Source organism: Gekko japonicus, unplaced genomic scaffold, assembly GCF_001447785.1.
Source record: "Gekko japonicus isolate JY-2015 unplaced genomic scaffold, Gekko_japonicus_V1.1 scaffold2418, whole genome shotgun sequence".
In the NCBI taxonomy this organism is placed as follows: domain Eukaryota; kingdom Metazoa; phylum Chordata; class Lepidosauria; order Squamata; family Gekkonidae; genus Gekko; species Gekko japonicus.
This window is the reverse complement of record NW_015165315.1, coordinates 135641-156103: the sequence shown is the minus strand read 5'-3', so window position 1 is coordinate 156103 and position 20463 is coordinate 135641. Positions and strand designations below refer to the sequence as shown.

The 20463-nt window shown below is 40.6% G+C and overlaps 1 protein-coding gene across 1 annotated transcript in view; it reads left to right on the top strand.

Annotated features, from left to right (window-relative positions):
* WDR63 (WD repeat domain 63) overlaps positions 1–20463 on the top strand; it is a 52930-nt gene that overhangs the window by 27964 nt on the left and 4503 nt on the right. The window contains exons 10-19 of the mRNA XM_015410497.1: positions 2821–2945; positions 3055–3144; positions 4599–4685; positions 6117–6245; positions 7019–7092; positions 7922–8069; positions 11761–11848; positions 12881–13011; positions 16061–16124; positions 17232–17362. Of these exons, the coding sequence (XP_015265983.1) occupies positions 2821–2945; positions 3055–3144; positions 4599–4685; positions 6117–6245; positions 7019–7092; positions 7922–8069; positions 11761–11848; positions 12881–13011; positions 16061–16124; positions 17232–17362 (1067 nt within the window). The remainder of the gene's footprint in view (positions 1–2820; positions 2946–3054; positions 3145–4598; positions 4686–6116; positions 6246–7018; positions 7093–7921; positions 8070–11760; positions 11849–12880; positions 13012–16060; positions 16125–17231; positions 17363–20463) is intronic.

Here is a 20463-nt window from a genome sequence, read left to right as displayed (position 1 = left end):
TTTAGCATATCACTTTCCAATCCAAAATTTCTCTGTCCCTGCCACTGCTTTTATCTCTACCATCATTCCAGACACATGTTTACCTCATAAATATGGGCCTGGAAACTTGCTGGGATAAATGGAGGTGTATATATATTGGCAGAAGGGAATTTCAGGAGGAAATATATTAAATTCTTCCTTTAAAGAAGTGAGGGCAGTGCCCTCCCCCCTTTATTTTCACACAGACAGTCTGAGAGAGGTTATGGTGAGAGTGACCAGCCAAGGTTATCCAATGAGCTTCACGGCACAGTGAAGACATGACCCTGGATCTCCCCAGTCCTAATCCAACATACTAACTACTACAACCCACTGACACTGCAACTGGCAATGAAAGAATTAAGCATCTCCTTCCTTCATATGATTCCAAGTCTAGGTACTTTGCAAGGGAGAAGAAGCTATGTGGACTTTTTTACTTGTGGCTGTAGGGTAGCATATATTTTGCCTTTAGAGAAAGGGACTGAAAAATAAAGCAGCAGGTATAAAGCTGTGATATTAATCCTTAGAGTGACCACATTTAGAACAATGTGTGGTCTTGGTCACCCAGTTTCCAAAAGGGTATTAAAAATTCCTTTGAATGTTGCCTGACAGCTGAAAATGATAGGCAGAACTTTTACAGTTAACAGTTCAGTTCTGAGGTTTGGGGTCAATTTTAAAAAGTTCTCTGCCTTGATTCATCACCCGTGTCATCCAGAATTTATGTTTTCCACGTAGTTCAATGTTCTTTTAGTACATGGGGATTCTTTGGCTTGAATATATGGAATGGATTAAAAATAGGAAGAGCAACGATTATGATAGTTTTCATCAAGAACTGCAGGAATTAAGACTGCCAGCATTTCAGCATATTCAAAGACTTCCTGAATCATTGGATGACAGGAAAAAGTTTACAAAAACTTACAAAAAAATGAGGCAATATTGATATTAAAAACTCATTGTCAAAAATGTATCAGTGGCTTGGATCCAGCCAAGGACTTTGCAAGGATTCTTGGTCTTTCCAGTTCTGCTTTCCCCCCTGCAGTAGCCATTTCTGACCCCAGGGTTCCCAGGACCCCTGTGGACTAACAGCCACAGCAGTCGAGCCGGTATCAATGCGAGGGGTAAAATCACCTCTCCTGCCTCTTTTGTGTCTGACTTATGCTGGTCAGAAAACCGTCAAGCTACAGATGTTATACCCTGCAGTTGTTCTGGAATGCTGCTGTCTCCTTTCAGTGGGCCTTCGTCTACAAACATGCAGAGATCAGGGTCATTTGAACAGACAATCAAATTTCTATTACCTGATCATATAACTTGATTAGCTAATTGATGCTTATTCATTGTATTGTTCTTACGATCATTGTGATTAATGTGTATGTGGTTTGTGCTGGTCTATGACTATTTTAATAAACTTATGGAATCTGCTTCTTTTGTGAGTGGAAGTCTGCTCAGGCAAGAGGGAGGGGAAACAATTTTGCCCCCCTTACCCCTCCCAATTCTAGCCTCCTGACTAAAGTGGCTACTCCACATTAATTTTAATGTGAAATCCTGACCCTGTATTGGCTTTTTAAAAGTTTATTAAAGTCTCGGAATCAGAAGAACAAGATCAGCTTTTATTTTATGACTGTGGCAGCTAGACAACTTCAGGTTAGACAATAGAGATCTAAAAAAATACCTAAACCTAGAGCTTGATTCATTAAAAATTGGTGGTCTTGTAGGGACTGACAGGCTTACTTGATATATTTGTATCAGGGGTGGGGGGTCATAAGAAAAAACACAATTTTGAAAAAGTTTGGAAATGGTTTAAAGATTTTTAGAAATCTAATACTACAGTATTAAAGAAAATAATTTTGCTTATTATAACACTTTATAGAACGATATACTCTTTTTGTGATCAGTTTATAGTCTCATCATTTAAAAATTATATTAGCTTTTCTATGTATACTTCTCCAAGAAATTTATATCCATATCCAGAGCTAGTTTGGTGTAGTGGTTAGGAGCACGGACTCTAATCTTGGAGAATCAGGTTTGATTCCCCACTTCTCCACATGTAGCTGCTGGTGTGACCTTGGGTCAGTCATAAGTTCTTTCAGAGCTGTTCTCTCAAGGGCAGTTCTCAAAGGAGTTCTCTCAGCCCCACCTACCTCACAGGGTGTCTGTTGTTGGGAGGGGGAGGAAAGAGATTGTAAGCTGCTTTGAGACTCTTTTGGGTAGTATAAATCCAATCTCTTCTTCTTCTTCCATTTTGTAATAATACAATATTATTACACTAATTCTATCTTTTTTAACATTCAAAAAATAATGTTTTGTAGGACACAAGATAGTACAGAAAGAGCAACTAAAATAATCAAGGGGTTGGGCTATCTTTCCCGTGCGGGCTTAGAATGGAGTAACTCTGCCTAGGATTGCACAGTTATTTTTTTTTTACTATGGAAGAAGACAACGAATGGGAAACACAATAAAGATTTATAAAATTATAAGCAGTGCAGAAAGAAGGTTTTAAAGAATTTTTTCCTCTCTGTGTCATAACTTTCAGGGTTACCCAAAAAAGCAGGGCATTTAACATGGTACTCAGGGTAAATCAATAAAACTGATTAACAATAGGTTAAAAGGTAGTCCTCCTTCACAAAATGCATTATTAATTTTTATAATTCACTGCTGTATGAAGCCATGATGAATGCTAATTTAGGATTTGCCCGTTATAATTCTTAAAGCAGTTTGTGACTGACAAGCTCGGGCAGAATGGAAAAGGCTGTGGGGAAAAATGAATTCCCAATTGCAGAGAATGAAGCTGTATTTGTTTTCTATCAGGGATCATCGCAGTGTCAGTAACAGAGAGACTTTCTTATGAGGAGCGAATACAACAGTCTGGGAAATTACTCTTGTGGAAAGCACCAATTCTTTTTTGGAGTTTTGCAGACCCTATTCACCCACAGGTATTTTAAAGATGGCTTTAATATAGTGAAGTAAATCAACAAAGAAATCAGATATGGCAGTACTCAGAACTCTTATGCCTCTCACCCTCTCAATAATTATATTTTATAGCTAATGCTGGAGTGTCCTGATGACATCTATTGCTTCCAGTTCTCACCAAGTGACCCCAACATCATTGCAGCAGGCTGTATAAATGGACAGGTACTAGGATCTGCTATCTGTTCTATAGCCAGCATTCAGCCAGGAGTTTGCATGTATAAAAATAGGCTATTCATAACTGACCAGCAATATAGATTGTTTTCCCTCCCTGCTGCTCTGTAGAAGTTCAGGTGATAAACAGTAGCAGCATTATCCCATCTGATTGGTGGGGAGAAGCTGTAGCTAATTAGCATGAGACCAAACACCAGCTCCTCCTCATTAGGCCTAGTGTTAGTATTACTACAAAGTAATGTTATGGGCTATAAGGGAGCGCTGCCAAGAGGCCAGAGAATCCATGCAGCATGACCACATCAGAAAAACAAAAAGCTGGTCAGGATGAAATGGACTGTCAATCTTCAGCCTCTGTGGGCTTTACACACTAGGCTTTTCACTGGGCTACTAGCAGTTTCATTGCCTGACTGCCAGGACTCGAGCGTACAAGAGTTCTTGGACAGGTGGCCTGAGGGATGCTGGGGAAGATTCAGTCTGTGTATCACCAAACTCAGTTCCAATTGTAAGAGTAAGGTTATTGTACAGCACCTACTTGGCTGGAGTTTTGATGCATATTATTAGACTGTTCAAAGAAGCACCAATACAACAGGAACAGGTCAGAAGTTATTCTCCTACTTTTATGAAAGTTCCCAAACCAGCTAGTTTGCTAGTCTAAGTAGTAAAAACACTTCTAGCTACAGAGCACTGTTACCTTCATTCCACCTTCAGCTAAACAGGAGGCTAATTTGACAGTGTCTGGAATGTTCTTCCTTCCTTTAGAAGATTACCAACTTGTGTGGACTCACCATGGCACATTCCTGGTACAATTCCCTCTGTTACAGTTAGATGTATGTTTTCCAGTGAGGGACATACTATTGTCACAATTATGCAAAAGGCACATGACAAAGAATTAACTTGCAACTCCACCCACCATAATTCTGATGCAAAGTGGGGGCCCTTCATGACTACAGTTTCAGATTTCAAAATGTCCCTTATGAGCCACCTGTTCTCACAACATCTAGCAAGACCCTAAAGAAGACTCAGAAATTAATCATTGTTCTTTAGCATTTCTTTCCTTTTGAATTTGGGTCAATACATGTCAGTAAAAGAAAAACAAGGATGAGTCCTAATCATCAATGTACATGGTGTGACACAAAGTGAATTTTACTATCAGTCTATTCTCAGCTCTGTTCAGTGTTAGTGATTTCATATCACATCATTATTTGGAGATAAAGAATACACCAGTAGCCTTGGGTCATTGTGTGGGATTCCTCAATACTGGAAACAGCCACTAAAAAAATAATCTAAATATTTACTACTAGTAAGCACTTTCTTTTCTGTAACCTACCTCATTCTGTAACCTACCTCATTTTCTGTAACCTACCTCTAGATATATATTTCATCTTTCTCTCATGCTGCATACTAAAAAGAGCCTTACCTCACACTGTGTTGTCTCCTTCGCCTAGGTTGTACTGTGGGACATTTCACAGTATGAAGACAGGTTACAGAATGCAAAGACAGGCGGAGGAGGCAAGAGAACTACAGCCAATATGGTCAGCTCTCTATTATAATCAATTTCATGAGCCCCTTAGGCTCATTCAGGGAAGATATTTTTTAACTCATGCTTTAGGCATTCCAGAATACATTTTTGTAGGGACAATCTAATGTATAAACAGGAAAGCAAAGATAAAGCTACAGAAGTTTCTATTGTCACAGAAGGAAAAAGCAATTACCTGGCTCACTCTTTCTATCTGCCCATGCATGTAGTTCCCAAGGACATGGAGGACTTATCTTACATTTAAAATAATTCTATTGGAATCTTTGGTAGGTTCTGCAGCGTCTATTCTATTAGAACAGGGGGAACTGCTATTTATCAGAGATGCTCAAACAACCACTGGTTTGGCTTACAGCTGAATTTTTGTCAGTCTTTTGAGACCAGTTCAAACCTGTTTCTTGGGTTACTTTTCATGTATTCAAGTACAGTACCATATAGAGCAGAACAGTCAGCTGAGCTTTGTGCACACACTCTCTCACACAGCCCACTGAGAGTCCTTTTCTCTCTTGCACGCCCACAGACCTGTTGCTGCTGCATGCAGCTTGGCAGCCAATCATATAAATAAACAGTGAGCAAACTGTTCAGTCAGCCAACGATTATAAGCAAACATTATATTCTTAAAAAAAAAATCTTACCATTTGGTGTTTTAAGTCCATACACAAGTTTTTGTGCACATCCATTTTCACACAGTCTTAGGTGGGACATCATTCCCCCCCCCCATGTCATTTAGTTACCTCAGCCATCCAGCCATGACTCTGGCTAGAATCATCTCTCCCACTGCACCAATGCAAAAGCTCCCTCAAGAGAAGGGAATGAAGCTCCACCACCAGAGTTGTTGTGCAACTACAAAGTTGTTTGGCAGCTTTTTGAGGCAGAAGGTGGACAGGTAGACAAGCTGCAGGTCTGATTGCAGCTGTTGAACATGGTGTGTTCATCTATTCAACGTGTTCACCTCAAAGTTCACAGTATCCCTACTTTTATTGAGTGCCAAGAATCTGGGACAGTCAGCGAGACCAGATTGTATCACTGAATTTCTGGGTTTTGTTGTGTGCTGTATGTTCCTAACAAAATTTGTTAGAATTTAAAAATACAAATGGAAGCTGAATGTGTGTTCACCAGACTTAATTTGTCTTCCTGAACTTCAAAAAAGGCTATAGATTTGTGGGATAAAGTTAAAATAGCATGTGTATATATAGTTACCCAGATCTGGATGGCCCAGGCTTGGAAGCTAAATAGAGTTGGCCCTGGTTAGTATTGGGATGGGAGACCACCAAGGAAGGCCGGGGTCATGATGCAGAGGCAGGCAATGGCAAACCACCTCTGAACATTTCTTACCTAAGGGGTCACCATAAGTCAGCTGCACTTGACAGCCCTTAAGACATGCATATGTAAAGTTCCTGAAAACTGAAAAGTCCATGTTCACTTTTAGCCATCGTTCATTGTGGAGCAACAACTCGCAAAAGAGCTGCACATGGTGAGATACTGCGCAGTCTCTTCCATAGAATATGGCCACAAATCAGTTGTTACGGATATTCAGTGGCTCCCGGACACTTTTGAGGTACGATTCAATTATTACTGAATAGGAATCCTGTGGCATTTTTGAGACTAAACCATTGTATTCCAGCCCACTGCTTCAGATGCAATTCATGGATCCTCAATGTGCAAATATTTCATGTAGATGGTATGAGAAAAAACATAGCAGGGTCAAGGGGCCATGAAATGCAATTATGTAAAATTCATATTTAATAAAACCCAGTGAGTAGGCACAGAGACCTGGGCTTCTGAAGAGGGTCTCACCTGGGAGGCTGGACAATATGGTAGAAGATGATCTCTCAAGTACCCCAGCCCCAATCTATTTAGGGCCTTATAGGTAAGAACCTGTACTTTGAATTGTGCCCAGAATATCCCAATTAATTTGGATAGTCAGGTTATGCTAGAAATTATTTTACCATAAGGTAACATTTTGTAAATATATAAATATGGTAACTTTGGAATCCATGCATATTGGAGTGTCCTTGGTGGAACTAATACACTCTAAGAAAAGGTTGTTCAAATTGTGAACATTTATTGTTTTAAAATTTGAAGTCAGTGGACATTAAAAACAAACTAAATTTGTTGGTAAATTCTAAAGGCTGTGATGTCTGGCACAACTTTTACAGTCTTACATTCTGCTTTTTATACCGCACATAAATTGAAGAGTATCCATAACTGAAATTTTGCAAATAATATCAAAGTGTTAGCAGAGTCTTCCTGCCCTTGTGGATATTGCTCACTCATTCCATCTCCTAGTGCTAAACGTAATTTCTCTTGCTTTTTATCCTTTTGTCTTAGGTTAACAGACTGGGTGCTGTCTTTGAGAACAGAGCTGGAATTTGTGTACAACTCGTCACTTGCTCTCCTGACTGGTAGTGGTTTTTACAAGGTCTTATTGCACAAAAAGCCTCTTTTCATTCCCCCCTCCCACACCTGTTTACTCCCTCTTTCTTCCCATTGCTTCATGTAGGCAACAGCTACTTCTTTTTATATACAGACAGAGAGTGGGGGATGATTAGCCTGATGTCCTGAGCTACCAATTATTCTGTTCAAAAAATGTTACCTACAAGGTTCAGCTGTGCAAATCTTGTTCCACCTTAAAGACTGTTCTATTGTTTCATAACCATATAAGAGTATTCTTCATTGGGGTATTAACTGTTAACCATATCCAGGAACTGGGGCATGAGTCTACTTCAGTCTGTTTAAAATTCAGAAGAAGGGGACATCCTTCTAAAAGCATTCTAAAATCATCAAAGAGGATAGGCTAAACACTCACAATCAGTTTGTTCCACTCTTTCAAGTATGCAATTTGAAGTCCTATAGCCAACCACAACCCACCAGAAACTTGATAGACCCATTGTGCTCCCAACCTGTATCTGTCAATCAACAGACTTATTGTCAAGTGGTAAGATAGCTAGAAGGTTTGTTTGTTTTTGAAATGCAATAAGGGCCACTATTAAGTAGCTGCATGATTCATAAAGCTGTTAGGAGCATGTATTATCTGTGGGCACCCAATGGGATGCATCTTGGTTGCCCAGGCACTCTGTCTGTAGCACCTAATAAGATAATATGTTTGGCTCTATTCTTCTCTGCTGTCTGCTCAGATATAGTACAGCCAACCACACTGGAGGATGTCAGACCTGCTAGCTCAGCAGGCCTCCCCCACTCTTAACCCTTCTATCATTCTTTGTTTCTGTGCAGTTCAGTATTCTTTTGGGATCTCCGGGCTCAAAAACCTGGCTTCCAACCTTCAGCTGAGAAGAAGAAAGATAACAAGATAATTACATGTCCGTCTGAAGTGCCAACTACTTTCAAGCACTTAGATCTCTCCTGGAGACCCCACATTAAGGTACAGTACTACACAGATTTCTGGAGAACAGCCAAGATGTATTGATGTAACTAAAGTATGACTTTTTGTTTTATTTGTAATCTCTGCACTGTGCCTTTTCTCTTCTCCTGGCAGTAGAATTCCTTTTTGAATTATTTATGTTTTAAGGGGGGGGGGGAAATCAGAAATTCGATTACATGGGCAGAAACTCCAGGGAACCAAGAGTAGAGCCAGAAGTTGTGTACACAATCTCCTTTCACCTAACTGATTATTGTTGTTGCTTCTGACTACACTGCTAGGGGGTTGCATAATAGTTGCATTATTAACATTTGCTTCTCTCTCATCCTTCCTGACCAACTGGTAATCAGGTGATACCCACTACCTGCTGGACTAGAGTTGTATAGGCACCATACATCAAACTGTGATTGCTGGAAGGAAAAGAACTCCTCCCCTCACACACAACATCCATCTACTTATTTAATAAGTTATATTTGAATTTGCAAAACTTTCTGTAAATATATCACCCTCACACAACTCAGGTCTTGGATCCATCAGAAATGTCCATGGATAGAAGGGATATTTGACTGTGGAGTATGATATTCTTGCTTATCTTCCACTGAAACCAAAAATTCACCCCTCGTGCCGCTCTTGTGGGGACAGGGGACCCCAAGGACAGCATGAAGGCGGAGTCAGAGGTCTGCATGGGGAAGTTGGAATTAGTGAAAATCATTGCTCTCTTGCACCCATGGAAATCCTCCATGGGATCCCAACCATAATCTCTAAATACTGGAAAAAGATTTGAGCAAGTGTCAACTGATATAAGGTAAGCCAACAAATGTCTGTATGCTTTCAGGTTTACCTACCCTATTGGTATCTCACATATCCTCCCATGAGCTCTGGACACTGTATGCAGGAGGGTAATTACATTTTTAATCTTCACAAACATCCTGTGCAGTAAAGTCATCTGAAAGATTGAAAGTACAGGACCACTGGCAAACTTTTTTCAAGCCAAGGGAGAAAAAAAGAATACCACTCTCTTTACTGTATATAGGACAAAGCTATTTATTAATCTAAATACCTAATCAAACTGAATAGATTATGGCCTTTCATAAAACTGGGATTGTCGTCTGGATAAAGAAGCCTTAGATGAATATCTGTATGGATTTTAGCCAATCAGTTAATTCAGCATAAATTTGAGAAGCCAACAATTCTGAAGAAAAACACTGTACTATTTTAAGACAATTTATTAAAATATTATCACTGTCCCTTAGTTTAGGGGTCTATCCAGAGGGTTTAAAAGAGGTAGTGGTAATACCACTCTTGAAGAAACCATCGCTGGATCCTTCTGATCTGGCCAACTACTGCCTAGTTTTGAATCTTTCGTTCTTGGGTAAGGTCATTGAAAGACTGGCCACTGAGCAGTTCCAGAGGTTTCTGGAGAACACATCAGCACTAGACCCCTTCCAGTCTGGCTTTTGCCCTGGTCATGGACTGGAGACTCTACTGGTTGCCCTCACAGATGATCTCCGCAAGCAGTTGGATTGGTACTGCTGTTATTGCTTGACTTGACAGCAGTGTTCATTACAGTGGATCACGATGTGCTGGTTCACTGTCTTGCTGATGTTGGAGTACATGGTACAGCCCTGAAGTGGGTTGCCTCATTTCTCCATGGTTGGGAACAGAGGATGGTGCTGGGTAAGAGGATTTTCGGTGTTTAAAATCTACATGCACCCCCTTGCCCAGCTGGCGAGGAATTTCACGCTGGGCTGCCATCAGTACACTGATGACACCCAGCTGTATCTGTTGATGGATGGATGGCCAGACACCACCACAGGAAATTTGGCCAAGGGCCTGGAGGCTGTGGTGAGGTTACTGAAGAAGAGTCGTCTGAGACTGAATCCGTCAAAGATGGAGGTTCTCTGGCTGGATGGGGAAGACTCAGGTTTGGGGTACCAACTCCCGACTCTTGACCACGCACCTCTAACACTGGCACAGACGGTCAAGAGTTTGGGTGTGGTCCTGGATGCCTCCTTGTCAATGGAGGCCCAGGTCACCTTTGTTGCCCGGCTGGCATTTTTCCAACTATACCAGGTCAGGCAACTGGCCTCCTACCTGTCTCACCCCAACCTAGCCACAGTAATCCATGCAATGGTCACCTCTAGGCTAGATTACTATAACTCGCTTGATGCAGGGCTGCCCTTGAGGCTGATCCGGAAGTTACAGCTTTTCCAGAATGCAGTGGCTGGGGTCCTTAGGGAAAACTGATAACTGCACCCATATAACCTGTGCTTTGCCAGCTGCACTGGCTCCAAGTTGAGCACTGGCTCAGGTTCAAGGTTTTGGTCTTGGTCAATAAAGCCCTAAATGGTCAGGGACCAATGTATCTACAGGACTGCCTCTCCTGGTATGTCCCCCAGAAAGTGTTATACTCAGGAAACCAACACCTACTGGAAGTCCTTGGCCCAAAGAGTGTCCAGCTGTCCTCAGCCAGAGCCAGGGTCTTCTCAGCCCTGGCTCTGACTTAGTGGAACTCTCTGCCTAACATCAGGGCCTTGCGGGATCTGTTATAATTCCACAGGGCCTGCAAGGCAGAGATGTTCCACCAAGTATAAGGTTGAGGACAGCAATGGTTTTTCATTGCTTTTAATGGTTCCTTAGTGGTTCAACATCTAACCAGCTTTTAACTGCTTTCACACCTCCCCCCCCCAGGCTGATGTAAATTGGGGGGTCAGAAACTTGTATTATGGCACCATGCAGATGTTAGGTTTTATGGACTAGGATTTTAGACTATGTATTTATGTGTATTTTTATGAATTTGTTGTGCACCGTGCTGAGCCCGCTTGCAGAGAGGGTGGCATAGAAGTCTAAATAAATAAGTAAATTTGATCTCAGATGTCTCCATCTCTGTGATAAAAAGCTTGTACAAAATAGTTAAAACAATTAAGAGAAGCTTAATATATGACCTGTGCTCAATATGATATTAAGTTACCTTTTTTTAAAAAAAAACCTTGGGTTATCTCAGTTGACCCTACACAGCTAAATATATAAAACATTCTTAGGCTGTAGTCACACACTAAAACATTCTTAGGCTGCAGTCACACACACTAAATAATCCACTTTCAATCCACTTTCCAACTGGATTTTGCAAGTTCGCACAGTAAAAATCCAGTCTGAAAGTGGATTGAATGTGGATTATTTAGTGTGTGTGACCGCAGTTTCCTTTTATTCTTGCATTGTCTCTTGCATGTGCTATGCTGTTTGTATTGCATTGTTTTCTAATTTTGTAATGCAGAGTTTTTGTGTGTGAATTGTTTGTTGTATGCATTACACTTTTTATTACATTGTCTTCTCATTCTGTAATCCCTCTTGAATCTCAATGAGAAAGATAGACTATAAATGAAGTAAATAAATAGATTTTTTTAAAAAAATTAATTTCAACAGAGACAGTAAACATGCCCTTAACTCTAGCCAATTGAAATCAGTCATGTTCAAAAGTTCACAGCCTTGGCTGGATCATATATTGTATTTGCAACAGAACACAAACTGTTAGAAAAAAGACTCTGGTGGGTAAACAGCACTTCATTTTCCACTACTGCGAAATGTGTAGCCTCCCTTTCTGTTCCAGAGGCATACTCAGAAATGATATAAGCACATAACTCAGGTGTATTTTTTAAAAAAACTCTCATGTTGAATTTGCCCTACATCCTAACAGTTAAGTCTGCCAAAGACAGATACTGGTGGAGAGTACAGCCCAGTGAAAATGAGCCTCAGAGAGGAGCACCACCATACCAAAATACAAGGTATTGCTAAGTTTCATTTTCATGTGTCCGGGAAAATATTTCTTAATTGTTAGCATAATTAAAATTGTAGCCAAATTCAGTTTATAGTGGCTGCCAGTCTTTCATTCACCTTCTTGGGTGGCGTCATGTTCTCTTTTCTGCTTTTTCCTGTAAAACCTACATTCCGTGAAGGAAGAGTACAAATTATTTAATGCCATATATGCTTCCCAAAAGCCTGTCCACATGTTACATACTGAAACTGGTTTAACTATCATGAATTCCTCTAAAGAAATCTGAGAAGTATAATCTATGAGAGAGCTAGTGAATTCTGACTTGAAGCAACCCCATTAAACTACACATCTCAGTTGTACTTGAAGTGATTCCAGCACAATTACATTTAAAGCTGATATAGGTCTGATTAATTGTGTGTGCTATGGAACTGTCTCCTCCTCCTTGGAGCACTAAACTAGTATCTGAAAACCATTAATTAATTTTTTTAAAATCTACATTTGATTGCTGTATTTAGTGGCTTTTTACACAAAGTGTAAAATATGTGAGTTGGGAGCTTTCATTTTACACAGAACCCTTCATCAGCAAAAGGGAAAGTAGATCACCTCTCCCTAAGAACGACCAATGACAGCTGAAGGAATGTTAGGCGTTTAGAAAAGAGCTGTTAGGGGAGCAGTTAAGTGGTTGGCAGCTCAGGAGTTGGTGAGGAGAAGAGTATGTCTCACTGAGTGAAGCTGAGGGGAAGAGCAGCTTAAAGTTAAATGGAAAGAAACGTCAATTTGTAATAAAAGATCCCAAATGCTGGAATAGGAAAACAGTTCAGAAGTTGTGACCTCTACCTTACTATCTTCAGTGTTATGTTCAAACCATTAAAAAAATCTCTGTGTTATGCACTCTGTGTGAGTGGAAGAAGGGGTGTCACAATACGTTAATAATCAGCACCGTTTCTTAACAAGAACCCCATTTGCCAACCTTTGTCAGTACTCAATGGTAAATGATTAGATAACTTTGTATAGCAATAATTTTATTCTCATTCTTTTAAAGACAGGACACAACCCCAAGCCAGACAGGAGGCATCTAAAGATAAACTACCTTATAGCGAAGTAACGACCCCATCAGTGAAACCACCTAAGCTGCTAGAAAATATCACTACCAACTTTTTTGTTGGAACTGAAGTAAGCTGACATTTTAAATACTTCTTATGTGTTTATTTATTTATACATTTATTGTTTTGATTTATATCCCACCCTCCCCGTGAAGGGTCAGGGCGGCTTACAGCAATATATAATACAATTTTAAAATAAAGCAATCAAATAATACAATAAAACCAATTTAAAAACATTTGAAGTGGGCAGTGCAATACATTCAATTCCAGTTCCTACAGCCGGGAAATAAATAAATGGGCCAACACCAAGCCATAATGATCACATGCAGCAGCAATAGGGAGGGCAGCTGTTAGATGCCCGCTGCCTCAACCAAAGGCCTGGCAAAACAGCTCTGTTTTACAGGCCCTGCGAAACAGGCAGGGCCCTGATCTCAATTGGGAGCATGTTCCACCAGACTGGGGCCAGGACCGAAAAAGCCCTGGCCCTGGTTGATGCTAGACGGGCATCTTTCAGGTCTGGAACAACCAGCAGATGGCTATCCGCGGAGCGCAAGGCTCTCTGAGGCACATATGGGGAGAGGCAGTCCCGTAAATATGGGTTCCAGGCTGCACAAGGCTTTAAAGGTCAACACCAGCACATTGAAACTGATCTGATACTCAATTGGTAGCCAGTGCAATTGGCAGAGCAGCAGCTGGATGCACGCCCATGTAGACATCGCAGTCAGCAAGCACGCCACCGCATTTCATACCAGCTGGAGTTTCCAGATCAGTCTCAATGGTAAGCCCGTGTAGAGCGAGTTACAGTAATCAACCCTGGAAGTGACCATTGCATGGGTTACTGTAGCCAAGTTCTGGGGAGAGAGGTAGGGAGCCAGCTGCGTGATCTGCCAATGATCAAAGGCAGACCTGGCGACTGCAGCGATCTGCGCCTTCATGGAAAGTGAGGCATCCAAGGTCACCCCTAGAGTCCTCACCTTCTGGGTTGGCACCAACAGTGCTCTGTCTAGGGTAGGGAGCCTAATCTCAGAGTTCACTCCTCCCCGGCTCAGGTACAGAACCTCTGTCTTCACAGGATTTATCTTCAGCCAACTCTGTTGCAACCATCCAGCCACGGCCCCTAATGCCCTGTCCAAGGTCTCTGGGGCAGAGTCCGGGTGGCATCCAGCATCAGTTAGAGCTGGGTGTCATCAGTATACTTAGCAGGAAAGAGAAGAAAAAGAACTGGAGAAAACAAGATAATGGGTTGCATATTGCTACTCTGCTAAACTAAGGGTGGTGAAGTCTGTGGATGCAAGGCATATTCTACCAGTGTGAAAGTCTCCTCCGCTGGGGAAGAAAAGCTGGAAGAAGGCACTTTCCTTGCCCTGTTAGAACATGTGACCCTTAGCTAAGTAGGATGGAAGATAACAACCTTAAATATTCATGGGAACCAATGATTATGAATAAATCAGTGAATCCTTTACCTTGGATTAGCATAACAGGAAATACATTGTTAGGAATCTGTTCACCTCAGAGGGCCCATCTCACTCTCTTTTACATAGGATCTTTTGAGGTTTGACTTAAAGGTCTTCTCACAACAGAGTGTTCACTGCTATCAGAATAGCCTTGTGAGTTGCTCAACCCTCCAAAGCAAGGATCAGCATTTGAAATATAGCTTTAAGAAAGAAAAGTATACTGTAAATACAGGTCTCTGACCCTTCCCCTGTCCCTTTATGTGGGAAGGTCACAAAGACTTCTGGTCTTCAGAATAGTAAAATTACTTGAGTTTCTAGGTAAGCTAGTAGGGTTGCCAGCCCCCAGGTGGGAATGAGGGAATGCCACTGATAATTTGGAGAAAAAGGGTTCAGCATAGTAATGGGTATAATATATTGGAGAAAATGAGGCTCAATAAAAAATGCTCTATAATAGGGGCAAATCACAGATAAATTATTGTGATGGCAAGCCTAAAACAAATAATACTGTTGTGAAGTAACAATTATATTTTTTCTCTTCTTTTAGGTAGATATATATGAGCTAAAATTTTAATAGATAAATTGATGGGGATTTTTGGATTGTATTGGCGATGGGGTGAGGATTTAAAATCAAAAATCTACGTTATAACTTCCTTACACATTTAAGGTGCTAGTTTGCTTTGTTAGATTATTAAGATAAGATGTAAGACAGTAAGTTACATGTTTAAACTGGTTTAGTTCCAGGTAATGTAATGGTAAAGAGGGAGTAAGTAAGATAATGAGTAATACCTTTGTAAAGCAACACTTAGGCTGGTAAAATGTTTGTTAAATGGACTGAGGATGATTTTTATAAATAGTGATTATGGGGACTTAAAATGTATGTAGTGATTATAGTTATTTAAAAATAGGATATTGAAATATAAATGAGTGCTTAGCGGAAAGACGGATTAGAAGGTCTTAAATTAGAAATTTATAGTATATTTTCCTCATAAATCCAACACTTTAATCAAATTTGGTAGACTATTAAACCAAGGGGTTAAAAATAAGATATAGGTTGTAAATTAAGTAATGGTATAAGACTTTATGTAATACTTTTGTGAAGCAATAACTATACTTGTAGAGTAGATATATATGAGTTAAAATATCAATGGATGATCTATGTATATATTATATATGTATTGGCTACTCAAAATTAGGTTATAGAAATGTTAAGGATGGATTATTACAAGATAGAGTGGATGGGTTACAAGGAAAGGAGCAGGATATAATTTACTGATTGAATTGCCCTTTAAGTACTGTTGCAAGTAAAAACTCATAAGATAACAGGATGAAATGGTAACATTAGGATTTAATTGCCAAATGAAAAAGAATTGCTCCTACAAATTAAGTATTTAGAAGTCAGCTTAACTGAGAAGAAAGTTTTTGTTGTAGTTGGAAATACATATTGAGACATAAAATAGGGGAAGAGAGAAATATTGCGATTAATGGGTTAACATACTTTGTTGATGAAGGGACAAGATGAAATTGGCTTTCTATGTTTGTTTGTCTGATTATTTTGAAAACCAATAAATATAATTTTTTTTAAAAAAAAAAGAACCAGCCCATTATAACCTGTATTTTGTCAAAACTCCTGCTGCACCTACTTACTGCATTTTTGTGGCATTACAGGATGGCGAAATCCTTTATACAGATTGGAAGATGGAAAGAGATGGTGACTCGGGAAGATTGCTTAGTATGTTAGATTTCCTAAGCTTCATGAAAGATTGTTAAGAATATAAGTGGTACCCTACTGGATCACACCAGTAGACAATATAATCCAATATCCTATTTATTTTTTTTGTAGTGGCCAACCAGTTGTCCTGAAGGCCCAACCAACAGGGCATAGAGGCCAAGACCTTCCCCCAATGTTGCCTCTTCAGGAGATGTGGGAATTCCCTTTATCATGGCTAACAGCCATTCATAAACCTCTCTTTCATGAATCTGTCTAATGCCCTTTTAAAGCCATTCATGTGGCCATCTCCATGTCCACTGTACTTAACTGAGTAAAGCAGCATTTCAGATGCTTTCAAATTCTAATACTATGTCTGAGTGAAAAAAGTTATCTTTATCCACTTTTTCTAGGGACATACATAGTTTGATAAATCTCTGCTTCCTCGTGTTTAATCAGGTTTTAATCCATAAGAAGATCTGCCCTGTTATCTTGTGTAGAGATGTGAAGGTCCAAAAAAAGAACAGAAAGAGTCAGGGATGGGGGTGAGGACACCATTTTTTTCTGAGGACTTTCCCCCCAGGTGGGAAGATCAGTGGTTTCAAATTTCTGATCTGTAAGAATCCCCAGGGTGTGTGCCATCCAAACCTGGAAACACTAGTTTTTAATTTGCCCATTATTTCTAGAACTTCATCTCTCATCACCTCTTGTGGGACTTGTGTACTGAATCTTTTTTTTGTCAACAAAGACTAAGATGTAAACACAACAACAGAAATATTTCAAGGTCTGTACAGTTTGCACACAATACGTTATTGTGTTAAAAAGTAACCAACTAAATTGGACTCATCAGCAGGGCAGCAAGTACTGAGTTACAGGGTATTTGTGAGAGAATAATGCTGAAAATCCCACTATTAGTAGTTCAACAATTTTCAGCTCTAAATCGGTCCCACTGAAAGAGACATAAATAGCAGGCCAAACTTGTATGCACAACAGCCACTTACTGACCAGAACAGCATGGAAAGGGAATTTACCACGGATGCTAAAGAACACGCAAGAACCTGACAAATTATGAAGGTAAGGTAAACTTATGCATGTACAAAACTACTGTGTCCCTGTTTTTTTATTCAAAAGGCCAGAAGCCATCCAACATATATAATATCCATGATGGACTCGTCCATACGGTACAGAGGTCTCCATTTTTCAAAGACATAATTCTCACTGTTGGAGGCTGGAATTTTGCCATATGGAAAGAAGGAGTTACGGTATGTCCCTTGGGAATGAGAAGTCACAAACAAGGAAATGACAAATCCAAACATAGCACGCAGTGGTTCAGATGGATACAGGAAATAGTTATTTTTGCTCAACTATCCAGTAAATCCTAGCATGTTTTGAGCTCTAACAGCTCCATCAGGGAAACACTGAGTTATTGAAACGTTTCTTTCACATGCTCGAAGAGGAGTTTCCTGTAGACAACTCTGTGTTGCTATATAGCATTTCTTGGTGAACAAATAGGAAGATATTTACACAAGTCAGTGTTTCCTGATGAAGAGCTGTTATATCTCAAGATATGTTAGACAGTTTTACATGCTCCCCTGAGTGAAGAGAAATTCCAGGGGCAGTGCTGCTAGAGTTGGTTTCCACTGGATGAGTGCACACTGGAGATTTATGGCTTTTTAAAAATATTTGCCTTATTTACAAACAAACAAGTAGGGCAGAGGTGCAGGCAGAAAGGCATTCTTATAAGGCAGCAGATCCATCACCCCATGTCACATTCCTTGAGAGACCATTCATCTTTAGCGAAATCATGGGTCCCCTTCTCTCTCCTTTTTTCCTCCATCTCAAATGCTGTTTTTTCACACACTTATCCTGGGCCTTCCCTTAGCTGGAAAGTAAGTGTTTGTCACCTATCAGGAGACGACCTCCCACCCATTAGCTCCCATTGAGCATACATCTAGAGCCATCCATGAACATTGTTCAATACAATGTTCATGGCCAATACAATCACAGCTATTGCACACTTCCATAACACCAAGCATGCCATAACTGAAGGAAATGAGAGAGTAGCCAGGGATAGTCTGCTGGTATTTAAGTGAAGTTGGTGTTAAAATAAGAATCATTTCCTTGCCAAATCTATATCTGAAGAAGTCTGTTGTTGTTGTAGGGAGGAAGTGGCTTTCTCTAATGCTAGTTTTGTGAAAAATGTGTTCCATTTTGAACAGTTTGCTGCCATTGGAGTAAGATATAGGGTTGCCAGCCTCCAGGCAGGGCCTGGAGGTATTTGAGATTTACAACTAATTTCCAGACTACAGAGATCAGTTTTTCTGGATGAAATGGCAGACTCTACAGCATTGTATTTCTGCTGAGATCCCTCCCTGCACTCCACCCTCCACCCTCCCTAGGTACTACCCCCAAATCTTCAGGAATTTTCTAAGTTGGAGTTAGCAGCCCTAAGTAAGAAGTGCTAAATGATGCCTATAGACTTGAGAAACTTTCACAGTGGGAAAAAGTGAGCTACAGAGTGCTGGGAAACACACTGCTCCAACCCCTCATGGTGTTGCAAATCACCAGTTGTCCACATATTATTCATGTGGAAAAGCCATCAGGAAATGTGTGGTGACATCAGAAATGCCACAATACCATGGAATCCAGTCCACATCTTCTCCCATTCACAATGCAGAGGCATGCTCCCAGGACGAGCCCACAGAACTTCCCCCATCAGAGGTTCCCATGGCCCTATTGGCTAGAATGATAGAAACTCCAGGACAGGGTTTCAAGTCCCAAGGCGGCCCCAAAAAGTCAGCAGCAGCAGCCTTTCTTTCACATTTGTATCCCATCCTTCCTCAAAGGAGCACATACGTAGTTCTTCCCTCTTCCATATAATCCTTTTGATATGGTCTAACACAGGATGACAGAGGGAAGGAAGGAGTGCTAGCCTGATCACAGTCAGCCCACTCCATACTCTGATAGATGGGGTCAGAGAGAACCCAAAGGCCACAGCTGCCCCTCCCCCTGGAATGGATGTTACAGCAGCAGAGTGACTATACAGCCTTGTAGCTTAGTAGGAAACAGCAATGCAGTGGTGAAAAGGAGCCAGCCTTTTGAAAATCAACCTGATGACCACCACCACCATTCTAGGTGTAAAAAGTGAGACCTCCTGCTCCATAAGAGAGGTTCATGATGATGGACGTTTTGCAGCCTCCAGTCCCCATACATACACCCTTCACAGCCTTCCCCAGATTCTTTGGCGTTGGCCTTGGCTGCTTGCTGATCCCCCTTGTGCTACTGCATACTCACAGATCCATTCACATAGGAGGCAGACTGGTCTAGTCCAGTGCTGTACACCTGGGAATGGGATCTGTGTTCCCTTGCAGCAGCATCTGAACTAATAGTCCTCCCCGGAATACTTGGAAACACACCACAATCTTTTCTCTGTGCCAGTATGATGTCTTTCCATGTAGGTTCTATGGGGGTAATTCTGGAACTGAATTTGCAAGACAAATTTAAGTTTATTGACAAGGTTCTTTAACTCAAAAATAAAATCCTCCAACATACAGAATGACATAACAAGAATGTATATAGATGTACATAGGTGTAACAGCAACCTGAAACTTGCAGTATGAATTCAAGGAGGCAGTTGGTTCTTGCTTGAAACAACTTGGTGAGCCAAGTCCAGGTGCTGGATTCTCCTAATGCACTGCTCTTTCAAGGAAAGAGAACAATCGGCATCACAAATACCAGGCTACATCTTCAGTTTGATAATTATAGCCCTCAAGCAAGGTGATAAGAGCCCAGAATTTTATACAGCTCCCCCGCAAACATACTTTCCCTCTACTGCTAGCCTCTGTTCACTGACTCTGCCCATACTGGGCTAAACCTGTTAGTTCCTGGGAGTTACCCTGGCAGTGGTACTTACCCCAGCAGTGGTATGTACTTATGGCACAATGTTAATGAAACATCATAACAAAGAGGGAGATATTAACAATTCCATCCCCACCCAGAAAGTGGTGAGCTCCAGTGTGGTATAGTGAATAGAACATTGGGTTCAGATCCCAACCCTGCCATGAACCTCACAGGATGACCTAGAGCCAGCCACACTCTCTCAGCCTAATTTACCTCACTAGATTATTTTGAGAATGGGGAAGGGAAAACCATATCTGTTTATTGAAGGAAGCCTGGGATGAAGTTGTATTAGATATATAGCAGGTGTAACTTGAGGAGAGGATCACCCTGTAAGACACATAATATTTCTACCAAAATTCTTCAAATTCTATGACAGAGTTAAATCAGAATTAATAAGCAAAACAGTTAACTCATATATAGCAAAAACCTATGAAGTACATATACGAATGTTTGTAGAATGTAA